The 16,050-nt window shown below is 43.4% G+C and overlaps 1 protein-coding gene across 1 annotated transcript; it reads left to right on the top strand.

Annotated features, from left to right (window-relative positions):
• Positions 1–519: 519 nt before the first annotated feature.
• On the top strand, positions 520–16,039 carry Rfc4 (replication factor C subunit 4). Its single transcript, XM_051150777.1, has 11 exons — positions 520–595; positions 1,578–1,719; positions 4,581–4,659; positions 6,338–6,417; positions 10,597–10,716; positions 13,363–13,506; positions 13,930–14,050; positions 14,997–15,122; positions 15,215–15,295; positions 15,601–15,717; positions 15,944–16,039. The coding sequence occupies exons 2-11, from the start codon at positions 1,589–1,591 to the stop codon at positions 16,037–16,039; spliced, it is 1,095 nt and encodes a 364-aa protein (XP_051006734.1). The 5' UTR covers positions 520–595; positions 1,578–1,588.
• The last annotated feature ends 11 nt before the right edge of the window (positions 16,040–16,050 follow it).

Below are 16,050 nucleotides of genomic sequence, written 5' to 3'. Positions count from 1 at the left end.
TGAATGATGCGAGAGCGAATGACTGCATGACTGAGAGAGAAAATGAGAATAGGAATCAAACCCAGAACATCCACAAAAGCACAAAAAGCTTTTAACCGCTAGCTTCAGACGCCATATTTCTAAAACCACTCTGCCTTGTGCCCATAGAGGATGGGGGGGGGGGGGCAGTACTCCGCGGGGTGTCCTCTTCCGGAGAAAGGTCGAGTGAGCGCATTCTGGCTCCGACCTTTGGGGTGACGGTGGCAGCAAACCCAAGAAGCCGCTTGCTTAACTAACGCCACCTCCCAGCGCTGGCCCGCGCCAGGCCAGGTCTTTCGAGCCGTTCGCCGCAGAGCATGCCACCGCGCCAGCGGTCGCGTCACCCCCGCCCCGCATTCTGCAGTGACTAGCGAGCTGAGGTCTGGCCGCCAAGTCTGCGCAGGATTACCTCCGTGGAACCCCATAGCCGGTAGCAGTACTTCACCCTAAGTCAAGAAGGAGCGCTTCCCCTTGACCCGCGCGCCGGAAGTGACGTTGCCGTGTGGCGCGCTCCCGCCATGCTTTTCGCCGCCGTCTTGTGGCGGGAACCGCGGCAGCCCGGGGGACGGCGGCGACTGTAAGTGTCGGCTCTGGGTGTTCTCAGCCTGGGTGAGGGCTGGCGGGGACCGGGCTGTGGCCTCCGCCAGGCGGTGGTCACTGCGAGCCGCGGCTCGGGCGACACGGCCATCGGCAGCCCGCGGCGGGAGGAGGCAACCCGATGATGAGGTGTAAAGAAACTGGCCTTTTGCTGGACGGTCACCGCGTAGTGTGTTTTCTCCAGCATAGACCTGTGTGCAAGCTCGGAGCTACATGCTTGCAGCCGTTTACTTAATTTGCTCACGGAATCGGCGTTAGTCCGGTCTCCACATTTCATTTGGTAGCGGGTATGCCAAAGGTTGTGAAGCCAGACACGTCTAAGCACCAACTGTACAGCAGTGGGGAAAGAGAAAAGCAAGCAAGCAAACAAACAAACAAAATAGCATTGTCATCGATGCTAAGGGTTATCAGAGAAACCGGTGATTGGGGGGGGGGGAAGATAGATTAATGTGACGCCCCTGAAAACAATCTAGAAATGTGCTTATATATTGTAGTTAGGTTTTGTATAAATCTTGACATTTTCTCATTTTGAATTTATCGCAATAGATAGTACTATCCTTATTTCAAGATCCCACTTTTCCCTCCCCGCCCCCAAGTCTCTGAAGAGCAGCATCGGCCTTGTCAGTAACACCGGGGAGCTTAAGGCCCAGGAAGAGTACAGAGGCTTGCAGAAGTGGAAGAGAGGAGAGGCTTTCATACAGTTTAGTGCTGGGTGACTCGATGTTGGTCAACTGTTTATATTCGTCCCAGAATTCCTTACCTATATAGGTAGATATAAGCTCTGTAAGGACTTTAGCCTCTCTTATGACCCTGTTGACCCCGAGTGCCGTGCTTTCAAAGCATCCTAAACCAGGAAGTGATGCACCTTATTCAGTTAACTACTGAATGCTTTTGCACAAGCTGAGGTGTCACTCAAGGGGACCGTCCTCATGATAGTTTCTTTTTCTTTTGTCTCACACCAGGAGGGGAAACCATGCAGGCGTTTCTGAAAGGCGCATCTGTCAGTACTAAGGCACAGCTGACCAAGGACCGGGGGATACCTGCCACTGCAGGAAGCACTGGAGAAACCAAGAAAGCCAAACCAGTTCCCTGGGTAGAAAAATAGTAAGAACTGCTTGACCTTTTGTTGAAATAACTAATAAGTTACCTCTCTGATCAGTCCTATTCAGTTTTTTTTTTTTTTTTTTTTTTTTTCCTTAATGTAAGGGGGAGTTTGCTCTATTTAGATGCTATGTATGGCAGGGGGAAATCACCCAGTTATAAGTCTTGGGTCTTTGGACTGATAGTAGTTGAATTTAGTTCTCTTATTTTATAGACGAGCTAAAATTTTTTTTTTTTATAAATTGTACAGTTTTAGGGTCTTAGACACGGAAATGAAGAAAGCAACACTTCTGTGAGCTGGCTACAAACAGTGGTTCCAGTGAAACCCAGATTCGCACCCTCCCCTTTATTGTTAATAGTGGAAATTGGTGGGATTAGCGTAAGGAAATGAAGTTCTACTCAATTGTCATCAGCTGAGTGACACTAGAAGCGTTCCTAACTCTTAGTTAGATGTAGCCTCTGTGGTTACCAAGGGGTTTTCAGGTTATTTACAAGGCTAAACAGGGCCCACACGTTCTTTTGCTGTTTTAGTTTTATCAGGAAAATTAGGTGAGTGTTACATCTACGTCATCCCCACCCCCGCCTGCCCCAACTCATCCCATCGTCTGTGCCCCTCCCCCCCAAAAGCCAGTGCTTATAACAAGCTAGGTTTTGTTTCTAACTTATTGTGCACCCTGGAGAGGAAGGGTGCGTGTGCGCCACAGCCTCCATGGGACGCTCCGAGGACAGCTTTGGGGAGTTGGTTCTCACCTTCCACCTTGCTGACCCAGGCTCTCTTTATTTCTCTTGCTGTACGAACTGGCTCTTGAGCTCCCAGGCAGGACTCCAGCCCCTCCACTCCCACTGGAGGATATTGGTATTACAGATGTGTCTCACTAAATCTGACATAGCTATCCAGGCCCCATTGTTCAGATTTAGATCAAGAGCCTCTGAAGGCTGAGACGTAATTTACTTTTTTTCTTTTTTTAATTATTTATACATTATTCTGCCCACCACAGGAAGGCACAGATCTCATGACAGATGGTCATGAGACACCATGTGGTTGCCAGGAATTGAATACAGGACCTTTGGAAGAGCAGACAGTGCTCTTAACCTCTGAGCCATCTCTCCAGCCCCTAATTCATTTGTTACTGATGAAATAGCCATTTTACATGCTAGGCAAACACTCTACCACTGTATGGGCTGTTCTGGCTGCCTATACTCCAGCCGCAGTTCTTTTTTTCCGTAGTTCTATCCCCCCCCCCCCACATGTTTAGACTTTAGTGTTGAGGGGAGAGGATGCATGCCACAGCAAGCATGCCTTGACTGGCATGTACTAGTCAGGACAGCTTGGCAATAAGTACCTTTGCCTGCTGAGCCATCTCAACAACCCCAAAACTAGATTTTTTTTTTTTTTTTTTTTTAAATTAAAACGTATGTGGAGAATGAGGAATCCAGTTTTTCAGCTTCTCTGATCAGACAGCTCTGGCTATAAGCTCTTGCATGGTGCTCAGCCTGCTTCTCCTCTGCAGAAGGCTTTACATCACTATATATCTGCCATACTCCCTTGGATATTTTCATTGTTATCTATCTAATCCTAGGTGAGATTCTGGCTTTTTTTTTTTTTTTTTTTTTTTTTTTTTTTTTTTTTTTTTTAATTAATGTATTCTTGTTACATCTCAATGGTTATCCCATCCCTTGTGAGATTCTGACTTCTATAGCGCACACAATCATTCTTGCCCAGTATTAACCTGGTTTTTTTAAATATTTTTTTGTTTTGTTTTGTTTTTTGTTCTTTGAGACAGGATTTCTCTGTATAACCTTGGCTGTCCTGGACTTGCTTTGTAGACTAGGCTGGCCTCGAACTCACAGCGATCCACCTGCCTCTGCCTCCCAAGTGCTGGGATTAAAGCTGTGCGCCACCACCACCCAACTTAACCTGATGAATTACAAAAGAGTGGACCAAAGAATTTGGGGACCAGTGAAAGGGCTCAGTGGGTAAAAACACTTGCTGTGTAAATCTGACAACGTGAGTTTAGTCCCTGGAATACCATATTATGTCCCTCCCCCCTCCTCTCCCCACCTCCTTTCTCTCTCTCTCTCTCTCCCTCTCCCTGAAATACAACAGTATGCCCCCCTCTTTCACACACACACAGACACACACCAAATAAAATTTTTTGAATTATTTTAATTTTATTTCATATGAATTAATGTGTGGTCTGCGTATATACCTGCTCCCCGTATGTATACCTGATGCCCTTAAAGGCCCCAAAAAGAGCATCGTGTACCATAAGACTAGAGTTGTAGGTGATTGTGAGCTGCCATGTGGGTGCTGGGAATTGAACCCAGGTCCTCTGGAAGAGCAGCAGATATTCTTAACCACTGAACCATCTCTGTAGCCCCCATAAATCTTTCTTAAAAGAAAAATATTTTAGTAAGTTACTAAGTAGAAACCTTAATCATAGGTTTTGGAAGGACAACTTTGTCATAGTTTCTCTTAAAATTACTAATTAATGGCAGGATGTGGAGGCTCACGCATTTCATTTTGTTTGTTTTTGTGACAAGGTCTGACTGTAGCCTTGAGTGGCCTGGAATACACTATGTAGACCAAACCGGCCTTGAAACTCAGAGCTCTGCTTACCTCTGCTTCCCCTTTACTGGGATTAAAGAGGTGAGCCTCCACATCCAGTTCACTGAATTCTAAGTTTGCTCTGCAGTACAGGTAGAAGGCAAAAGTAATTTCACTCCAGTGTTCGTATTTGTTTCTGCCCACAGTTTCGTAGCTACTGTGTGAGAGCTACCCTCGGCATTTGGGTAAAAGGAACACATGGGTGTTCTGTGGCTCCCACAGTAGCTCCATAACCTCCCTTCCCTCCACCCTCCAGTCGTCCAAAGTGTGTGGATGAAGTCGCTTTCCAGGAAGAGGTGGTCGCAGTGCTGAAAAAGTCTTTAGAAGGAGCCGATGTAAGTGGACGGTGTTTGACGGCATTGGGAAATTAACATAGCTGTTCACCTTTTCTTTTAACCTTTGTCCATATTAAATACATGCAGTATTTGATGATATTTATAAAACCATAATTAGTTTGCCAGATCATCTTCTGTGTGGCATTATTATGTAGTATTAAATAAAGGTCACTCACCAAGATTGCTAGGACCCTTCCTCCATGAGCTTGTGTTTTATGAGAGGAAAGAGACTAAACAAGTAAACCAAGTAGGTATAAGCATGTTACAATTAATTACAGATGTGTGTTAAAAAAAAACAAGTTGGATTTTAAAATATATATAGTTGGCTGGGCATGGTGGCATGTGTCTTTAATTTCAACACTTTGGAGGTAGAGGCCAGTCTGCTCCACATAGTAAATTCCAGGCCAGCCACTGTGAGACCCTGTCTGAAACATGTATGTGTAGGAGCATATTTTTCTTTAACCTAGCTTTATGAAAAAGTAGAGCACTTATCTCTTAGAGCACTACATTTCCTGCTGTATGTAGGATAAACTTGTGTTTTAAATTATTAGACAACACAAACCCATTTGAAGAATTGCAGATTGGTTTGGTTGAGTGTTTTGGTTTTTTTGTTTGTTTGTTTGTTTTGAGGCTAGGTTTTATGTACCCTAAGCTAGCCTTGAGTTCCTAGCATAGCTGAGGATAAGCTCATATTTCAGATCCTCCTGTTTCTATCTTCTGAGTGACAGGATTGTGTGCGTGTGCCAGGATACCTAGCAGAGTAAGAGTTTTAAATTGTGTGTGAAGAAGTGTCCCTGTGTCTTAAGAGCTTAGGGGTGGAAAAAAGGAAGTAGTTTTTGCTTTGTCCTTAAATTCTGTTTCCTGACCCTGGCTGCCATTATTCATTTCTGACCTGACAGTACAGCTTGAGGAGTATTGCTTTTCCAGAATGACAGGAACCAAAGGTGTTTTGGAATTTGGGTTGTGTGTGGTTCCCCCCCCCCCCAGATTTTTGGAATATTTGCTCAGTTAGGCAACTTGGCATCTTTTTGACAAAATGTCTGATACAAACAACTTTAAAAGAAAAAGGGTTTTGACTTATAGTTCAGAAGTTTCATTGCTCATTAGTACCACAGGTTGATGATGGCCTTAGCATATGGGCCTTTGGGAAACATTTAAAACTCACGTATATTTGAGATGAGACACTCCCCACCCCAAATCAACACAGGATTTTTATTTCATACCTTATACTCATGCCTTGAGTTTTATCCAGTGGCATATGAATTGAGGGCTTTGTACCATCAAAAACAAAGTTGTAAATATCATACCACCCATGTAGGCAGTTGTGGATTAGTGTGACGTCATTACTGACTTTTTTCCTACTTCTTTGTTTGTTTGCCTTTTTGTGACAAGGTCTTTCTACCTGAATTAGAATTAATGCAGTAGCAGAGTACAGAAGCCTGAAATTCTAAGTGCAGACAGGAGGTTCAGGAGTTGAGGGTCATCTACAATTACATAACCATTTCAAGGCATATTTAAAACTTTAAATACTGTGATACCACTTTTCTTAAAACATTATTAGACATATGTACTCTCGATTAGGAAAGTCATTGCACCATTCCAGACAGTTGCATATTGTCAGTTTCACCTATTTTGTGACAACATTTAATCTGTAAAAATTAAATTTCAATTTCTGCAGCTTCCTAATCTCTTATTCTATGGGCCCCCTGGGACGGGCAAAACGTCCACAATTCTGGCAGCGGCTAGAGAACTCTTTGGGTAAGTTGAAGTTACATGGCGTCTCAGGCACCATGGCCAAGGCAGTAATTATAAAAGAAAGCATTTAACTGGAGCTTGCTTACGGTTTCAGAAGTTTAGTTTATTACCACTGTGGTGGGGAGCATGGCTGGATGCAGGCAGACATGATGTTGGAAAAGTGACTGAGCTACATACTGATCCGTAGGCAGAGAGCGAGAGTGAGAGAGTGCCTAGGTCTGGCATGGGCTTTTGAAACCTGCAAGCCCAGCCCAGTGACAGACTTCCTCCAACAAGGCCACGCCTCCTAATTCTTTTCACTTAGTGCTATTCCCTGATGACTAATCATTCAATAAAGGAATCTACCAGGACCTTTTTTTTTTTTTAAATGACAACACCAAAATGTTCCCCTCTTTCTCTGGGGTTCACTTTATTGCTGTTTGTTTTTCCTTGTTTTAAATCCCATGGTTCTGTTGTGGGCAACTTTTTTATTATAATTTTGGGGCCCAGAAGACAAGTCATATCCTCAGAATGATGCACATGTGTCTTTATGTGGCACTTGTCATGTACCTCGTAGGCCCTGCTATTAGTGGCCAGACCACTTCCTCGTCCTCAGATCCCCTGAGCATGAGCACAGTGAGTAGTAGTTGAAGTGTAATTTTAGGTACATTAGAAACCCTTTTTTTGGTGGCGCACGCCTATAATCCCAGCACTTGGGGGCCAGAGGCATGTGGATCGCTGTGAGTTCAGGTCAGCCTAGTCTACAAAGCGGGTCCAGGACAGCCAAGGCTACACAGAGAGACCCTGTCTCGAAAAACAAAAACAAAAAAACCCTTTTTTGGATCTGGAGAGATGGCTTAGAGGTTAAGGGTACTGGCTGCTCTTCCAAATGTCCTGAGTTCATTTCCCAGCAATCACATGGTGGCTCACAACCATCTATAATGAGATCTGGTGCCCTCTTCTGGCCTGCAGGAGTACATACTAGCAAAAACACTTCATAATAAATAAATCTTCCAAAAATAAAAAAAAAAAGTAGAACTAGTACTAGCTGTTCTAGTGTTTGAATTGTACAGGTCCTGTATATAGTGCTTTCTTTTAAGAATTTACAACAGCTGGGAGGTGGTGGCGCACCCCTTTAATCCCAGCACTCAGGAGGCAGAGGCAGGCAGATCTCTGTGAGTTCGAAGCCAGCCTGGTCTACAAAGTGAGTCCAGGACAGCCAAGGCTACACAGAGAAACCCTGTCTTGAAAAACCAAAAAAAAAAAAAAAAAAAAAAGAATTTACAAAGGTCTGGGCATGGTGGCACACACCTGTAATCCCAGCACTTGGAGAGTCAGAGGCAGTTGGATCTCTGTAAATTCAAGGCCACCCTGGTCTACAAAGCGAGTTCCAAGACAGCCAACACTACACGAGAACCCTGCCTCAAAGCAAACGAACAAACAAAAGACTTTTGAAAGGGGAAAAGTATAAGGAAATATGGTTCCAAGCCTGATGCTTTGTACGCGAGAGCAATCTTTGTTTCCCAGAGCTCTTATTCCCTGACTCAAAGATTCAAGCTGAACCAACTTTAGTGGTGTAATTGGAACAATTCGGCAGCACATTTTGGAATGAGTCATTCTACTTTATATATCTTCTTACACTATTTTAAAGACTGTGTTCATGGACAAACATTCTGCACATGGTAACAGTCAGGTTAAGGCCAACTTGGGCTACATGACAAGAACAGTTTCCAAAAGAATGTTGAGGGGGGGAGAATATTTGTAATACTCTTTTGTTTGTTTGTTTTCTGAGACAGGGTTTCTCTGTAACTCTGGCTGTCCTAGAAGTCACTCTGTAGACCAGGCTGGCCTTGAACTCACAGAGATTCAACTATCTCTGCTCCCAAGTGTTGAGATTAAAGGTATATGGCACCACTAACCCAGCAGTAATAATCTTTTAATTTGCTTTTTTGTTTGTTTTGGTTTGGTTTTTGTTTTTTCAAGGCAGGGTTTATCCATATAGCCTTGGCTGTCCTGGACTCTCTTTGTAGACCAGGCTGGCCTCAAACTCACAGGGATCGCCTGCCTCTGCCTCCCTGAGTGCTGGGATTATAGGCATGCCATTATGCCCTGCAGCAGTAATATTTTTGTTTTGTTTTTTGAGAAAGGGTCTCTTTGTGTAGCCTTGCCTGTCCTGGACTCACTTTGTAGACCAGGCTGGCCTCAAACTCACAGCGAACCACCTGCCTCTGCCTCCCAAGTGCTGGGATTAAAGATGTGCACCACCATGCCCAGCAGCGTAATATTTTTAAAGAACTTACTTTAATTGTGAACATCATACTTAGTTGTAATATGACTTTAAAAATGTGCATGCACTGAACTCCCTAAACGTTTAGACCCATAGAATATTTAAGAATGTATACTAAGAAAGAAAAATAAAGAATAAACTAAACCTTTGGCTTGAGAGATAGCTCAGCTTTATCAAAGGACTAGAGTTCAGGTCCCAGCACCCACATCAGGTAGCTCACATCAGCTCTAGGGGATCTAAAACACCCTCTGGCCTCTGTGGGCACAGGTACAGACACAGACGCACATGGTAAGTGATGGAACACTCCTATAATCCCAGCAAAATAATCTCACATTTGAGGCCAGTTTGGTTTTTCATCCCTGTAAATAGTGCACTAAAAAGTGGAAACAAGAGAATTGCAAGTTTAAGCCACTTTGGGCTACATAGAGAGTTCTAATCTAGCCTGGGTATGAGAATCTACTTTTTTTTTTTTTTTAAAGTTCCTAGTTAGGGCTGGTATATCTCAGTGTAGGTTGTGAATTCACGTAGCATGTGCAAAGCCTGCGTCTGATCCTTGCCCTATACAACCTACCCATTCATGGTTGTTTTTTGGGGAGGGGGGTGGTTACTTGCTTGTTTTGGTTTGGTTTAGCTTGGTTCTTGGTTTTTCTTTGGGGGAGGGGAAATTGAGATAGCGCTTCTTTGTATGGCCTTGGCTGTTCTGTCCTAGATTAGGTTGGCCTTGAACTCACAGCAGTCCACCTGCCTCTGCCTCCCTGAGTGCTGGGATTGTAGGCATGCACCACTGCACTAGGCTCTGTTTTTGGTTTTTCAAGACAGGGTTTCTCTGTGTAGACCAGGCTGGCCTGGAACTCACAAAGATCTATGTGCCTCTGTCTTCCAGAGTGCTGAGATTACAGGCATGCGCCACCACATCCGGCCTGCTATTCATAGTTTACTCCAGTAATTTTCCTAAAAGCAAGCTATTCTATGGGAATAAATCAAAATGTGCTAAATTATAACATTTAAAACTTGATAAATGAGCAGGTAGATCTCTGAGTTTGAGGCCAGCCTGGTCTACAAAATCCAGTCCAGGACACCCAAGGCTGCACAGAGAACTCCTGTCTTTGAAAAAAAAGGAAAAAAAAAAAACTCAATAAATGTCTAACAATTGAAGAATAAGTAAATTACCTAAGGAATATGTTAGTATGGTTTTAAGAGAAAATGTGTATTACACAAAAATGATAAATTAATGTAAATTTTTTTTAACATTTATTTTTAAGATTTATTATGTATACATTGCTCTGCCTGCATGTACACCTGCACACCAGAAGAGGGAACCAGATCACATTATAGATGGTTGTGAGCCACCATGTGGTTGCTGGGAACTGAACTCAGGTCCATTGAAAGAACATCCAGGGCTCTTAACCTCTGAGCCATCTCTCCAGCCCAATTTATTTGGGATTTTTTTTTTTTTTTGTCACAACAGTGTTTCTCTGGGTAGCTCTGGCTGTCCTGGAACCCTCTATGTAGACCAGGCTGGCCTTGAACTCACAGAGATTCCCAAATCTGCTTGCTTTTGCCTCCCAAGTGCTGGGACTGAAGGTGCCTGCTTCCTAGGTTTTTAGCCAGAATGTTAAATGCGTAGCTCTGTAAAGAAAGAACATGTGTGGGACTGCCTCTGTCTTGCTCACTAGGTGGGTTCTACAGTCCTGGGTTAAACCAGCATCCGCGCCAGCCGGGTGTTGGTCACAAACTCCTGTAATCCCAGCAGGCAGATCTCTGTGAGTTTGAGGCCAGCCTGGTCTACAAAGCAAGTCCAGGACAGCCATGTCTACACAGAAAAACCCTGTATCACAAACCCAAAAACAAACAGAAAGTAACACAGCATTGTCACCCAGGGCACTGTGCTCATGACGCTTTTCCTATTGACATAGGCCTGAACTCTTTCGGCTAAGAGTTCTTGAGCTAAATGCATCTGATGAACGTGGAATACAAGTAGTCCGAGAGAAGGTGAAGAACTTCGCTCAGTTAACTGTGTCAGGAAGTCGCTCAGAGTAAGTGACTTGTCTTACCCTCTCTAAAGTATAGTTCATTGTATTTGCTTAAATGTGGGCTGTGATTTGAATTTGGCCTCCAGCCAAGTATTGGAAACTTAATTTCCAAATTTATGTGGGAATGGTACTTAGAGGTTGGGTACTTGGTGAGATAACTTGATTAGAAGTTATCAAGGTAACTCCTCCTGCCAGGCGTGGTGGCGCACGCCTTTAATCCCAGCACTCGAGAGGCAGAGGCAGGCGGATTGCTGTGAGTTCAAGGCCAGCCTGGTCTACAAAGTGAGTCCAGGATGGCCAAGGCTACACAGAGAAGCCCTGTCTCGAAAAAAAAAAAAAAGGTAACTCCTCCTGCTATCTTTTTCAGATTACAAACCCTGCTTACCACGGTTACTCAATCTGGCCATGTTTGGTCAGAAAATCCTCAACAAATAAAATTTCACAATCTTGGGCTTCCTAATGTCTAGAACTGTGCGAAGTAAAATTTCATTTCTCTAAATTACTAGTCTCAGCTCCTGTGTTATAACAACACACACTAACTAGACTAAGACAAAATGCTGGCATGGAGAGTGCTTATGTCTAAAGTTAGTTGGGAGAGTGGGAAGTGGAAGGACAGCAGTTTAGGTTCCCTGCTCTTGATGCAGCCAGGCCCTGCAAGGTCTGGTTCTCCCTCAGCAAGTGGCCTTGCTTTAAGAGCCAAACCCCTCCCCTGCACACTGTGTTGGTTCTGCAGCTGGTTCTGCTCTCTCGGGTGGGTAGGGGACATGGCCCCTCCCTCCTGTTGTTCCACTGGTGTCAGCCAGGGCCCCATGCAGTAGCATTATGTATCAGTAACAGCCTGGCAGCATGAAGACTGAGGGTCGTTTTGTATGCTTCTAGTAGTTTCCTGAGTATCATAAAATGATCCTGGATAGACTGACTAAATGAACAGTAGAAGCCAAAAACAAAATTAAGTTTCGTTAAAGGAAAATGCTATAGGGAATAAAAACAAAGCAAAATCAATATACATACAGAAAATAAGAACCCACAAAATTGGAATAAATGTTTACAAATTATGTATCTTTAGAAAAGGACTTCTAGAGCCAGGCATGGTGACGCATGCCTTTAATCCCAGCACTCAGGAGGTAGAGGAAAGCGGGTCTCTGAGTTCAAGGCTAGCCTCATCTACAACGAGAGTTCCAGGGTAGCCAGGACTATTACACAGAGAAACTCTATCTTGAAAAAACAAAAAACAAAAACTCAATAAAAATACAACTACAAAAAGGGCAAAGATCATAGCCATTTCTCAACCACTACCATGGCTGAAAAAAAATTTTTTTAAGACAGAAAATAACACTTGTTAAGGAGAAACACTATAAACCTCACATATATTTATGGCTGGAATATACAATAGTAGAATCTTGGAAAACAGTTTGTCGGTTCCTTTAGAGAGTAAGCAGAATTGGGTTTAATTGAGTAAGGTGGCCAACAGTGAAGGAAGCCAGCCTCACAGACCTGCAACATGACTCCAATTCCATAGGGTAGAAAGAAAAGGTTATCCTCTGACTTCACAGGAATTCTGTGTACACACACATTTTTTAAAAGATAATTACCACATCACTCAACAATTGCATCCCTAGTATGCATGCATAAAAGATGAAAATTTGATTACCTAAAATGTGTATGCAACATTCATAATTATTCCTAGTAGTCAGTACACAAAAACATACGGAGCTCGTTAGTGGGTGAATAAAATATGACATACCCATCTGCCTACTTGGTAATAAAAAAAAGACGTAAGTATTGGTACCCACTGCTGTGTGGATTAGCCTGGCAAATACACTAAGTGATGGAACCCAGCTATAGACTGTGGTTCCAGAATATGCAGTGCTTAGGAGACAGGAAGTAAATTAGGGACTGGAGCTGGTCACCTTGAAGGGACTCCTGGGAAACAGCTGCTTTTTGAGGTGAAGAATCTAAATTTAGACTTGGTGATGGCTTTATAGTTCTTAAATATTATAGGTTCCTTCATACCCCTATCTTCAGTTACTTAATGTATGGGTAACTGGTTTGAAAATGACTACTGGAGAATTTCAGAAGCATGTGTTTTAAATTGCACACCATTCTCTGAGTAGCTTGTAGAAACAATGTCATTCTGATCTGTCTAGGATATAAATCATCTGTTTGTGGGGGGTTCTGCACTCTGAACTGGTGCAGTATGAAAGTGTTACAGTTACTCCCCTTTCTCTTCCTCACCCTAAAACACGAGAATAGTAATGTTATGGTTGTTAAATTTCACTATGTTTTCTCACTGTATAATTTTATTAATTAAACAATATAGATTTAGAGATGACTCAGAGGGAGAAGTATTTGCCATGCAAGCCTGACAACCTTAATTCCTTCTCCAGAACCCATGTAATGTTGGAAAGAGAGGACTACCTCTATTATGTCCACATGAGTGCTGTGGCATGGGTGCACCTACCCATACACATTAAACACAAGCCAGAAGTAGAATTCCAAAGTAAACTATAGTTCTATATGACCAAGAGTTTATAGGCTATGTACTACCACACACTGAAAGATACTATTGTGCACTATAACTAGGTGAGCTGTGTATTGTATCTCATTAAAGATACTGATCAATGTTCACCTCCTTTGTTTCTGACTTAGTGGGAAGCCATGTCCTCCCTTTAAGATTGTAATTCTGGATGAAGCTGATTCGATGACCTCAGCTGCTCAGGCAGCTTTAAGACGTACCATGGAAAAAGAGTCAAAAACAACCAGATTCTGCCTCATCTGTAACTATGTCAGTCGGTATGTAAACCTCCTAAGACGCATGCTAAGCAGACTATTTGAATTTGACACATAATAATGTTATGTATTTATGGGGCACCAGGTGACATGTCTGTACACACATTTATGTATAGTAATTGGGTCAAAGTCACTGTCTCTCACCTTGGCTTTGTAATGAGAACTCCAAAGTCCTCTTTCTATGCTGCTTTGAAATACACCATCATAGCGGGGCGTGGTGGCACATGCCTTTAATGCCAGCACTGGGGAGGCAGAGGCAGGCAGATCGCTATGAGTTCAAGGCCAGCCTGGTCTACAAAGTGAGTCTAGGACAGCCAGGGCAACACAGAGAAACCCTGACTCAAAAAAAAATTAAAAAAAAAAAAAAAAAAAAAGCAACAACAAAAAAAGAAATGCACCATCATAGCTGTTTTCAATCTTTTTCAGAATAATTGAACCCCTCACTTCTAGATGTTCAAAATTCCGCTTCAAGCCGCTGTCAGATAAGATTCAACAGAAGCGATTACTGGATATTGCTCAGAAGGAAAATGTCAAAATTGGCAACGAGGTGATTACTAATAATGATGGCTATAATTATTTTACAATACTAATCCTTTTGCGGAGGGTGGGTTGAGACGGGGTTTCCCTGTGTAACAGCTCTGGCTGTCCTGGAACTCGCTCTGTAGTCCAGGCTGGCCTCGAACTCACGGAGGTCCAACAAAATCAATGTCTAGATAGGACGTTTTTAGTCTCCTAAAGTGTAAAATGTATGTCCTTACCCATAATAGTTTAATATAATTTGCTTTTTAAAAAATATTTTTATTGCAGCTGGGCACAATGACACACGCCTGTAATCCAGCACTCTGGGAGGCAGAGGCAGGCAGATCTCTATGTGTTCCAGGTCAACCTGGTCTACAAAGGGAGTCCAGGACAGCCAAGGCTACACAGAGAAACCCTGTCTTGGGGGAGGGGGGATTGTTTTGAGACAAGGTTTCTGTGTAGCCTTGGCCATCCTGGACTCACTTTGTAGACCAGGCTGGCCTTGAACTCACTGATCCACCTGCCTCTGCCTCCCAAGTGCTGGGATTAAAAGCGTGTGCCACGTCTGGCCAAGAAAAGTTTTTAATTTATATGTGCATGTGCCTAAGGTTAGGGGTAGCCCCTGGAGCTGGAGTTACAAAGAGCTGTAAGCTGCCTGATACGGGTGCTAGGACTTGAACTCAGGTTCTCTCCAGAACAGTAGATGTTCTTAACCAGAGCCCTCTCTCCAGCCCCCTATGTATAAGTGCTCCATTCTATTTATTTTGATTCCTTTCAGAAGCAAAATGTCCATTTTGGACAGATGCTGTATCTCTATGAATCCAGCTCTACCCACACCTAGGGTTTTGTTCTGCTCATGTAGGTCAAAGGTTTACTCCTTACACTGGGTTCTGAGTATTTAACCCAGTTGTCAGGTTTGTGTGGCAAGCACCTTTACCCAGAAAGCCATCTGGCCAGCCTTATTCTCTCTTCAGGAAATAGCTTATCTTGTTAAAGTATCAGAAGGAGATTTACGGAAAGCCATTACATTTCTGCAAAGTGCTACTCGGCTAACAGGTGGAAAGGAAGTCATGGAAGATGTGATCACAGACATTGCTGGGGTTAAGTATACTAGTTACTTGTTAACCCTTCTGGCCATTCAAGTCTCTTCAAGCTAGAGACCTTGTCCTCATGATGCTAATACTTTTTTCAGGTAATACCAGCTACAACCATTGATGGAATATTCACTGCATGTCACAGTGGCTCTTTTGACAAACTAGAAGCTGTGGTAAAGGTAACTAAATTGTTTACAGAGAATGCTACTGGCTGGGCAGTCCAGACCAGCCAACCAAAACAAGTAAATTCTAATGGACATGACAATCACTGCACTCATGAACCCAGCAGTGGTTGTAAACACAAGTGGATGGACAATCACTTGAGATCCTACCCTTAACTGAGTTAACTATGATAGTTTAGCAGATCCATGTGGCACATCCCAGCACTCAGGAGGCAGGACTATCTACAAAGTGACTCCAGGGGCTGGCTGGGGGAGGGGGGTGGATACAGACAGCGTTTAACATGGGCATATATTTGTTGCAGGACTTAATAAATGAAGGACATGCAGCTACTCAGCTTGTTAATCAGCTTCATGATGCAGTTGTAGAAAATGAAAATCTTTCTGATAAACAAAAGTCTGTTATTACAGAAAAGCTTGCTGTAAGTATTGCACAAAGTCATCCTTAATGGTGGGTGGATGCCTTCTGGCCCAAATCTTGTTTTTCGAGACAGGTTTTCTCTGTGTAGCCTTGGCCATGATGGACTCACTTTGTAGACCAGGCTGGCCTCAAACTCAAAGCGATCCGCCTGCCTCTGCTTCCCGAGAGCTGGGATTAAAGGCGCCACCATGCCCGGCCCAAATCCTAACTTTAATTTTCCTTTGTAGGAAGTGGATAAGTGCTTAGCAGATGGTGCAGATGAACACCTGCAGTTGATGAGCCTTTGTGCAACAGTGATGCAGCAGCTAACTCAGAATTGTTGAAGACCTATTGT

The sequence above is a fragment of the Acomys russatus genome, chromosome 8 (genome assembly GCF_903995435.1).
Source record: "Acomys russatus chromosome 8, mAcoRus1.1, whole genome shotgun sequence".
NCBI classification, from domain to species: domain Eukaryota; kingdom Metazoa; phylum Chordata; class Mammalia; order Rodentia; family Muridae; genus Acomys; species Acomys russatus.
The sequence above is the reverse complement of the archived record's forward strand: the minus strand, read 5'-3'. Positions and strand labels throughout refer to the sequence as shown.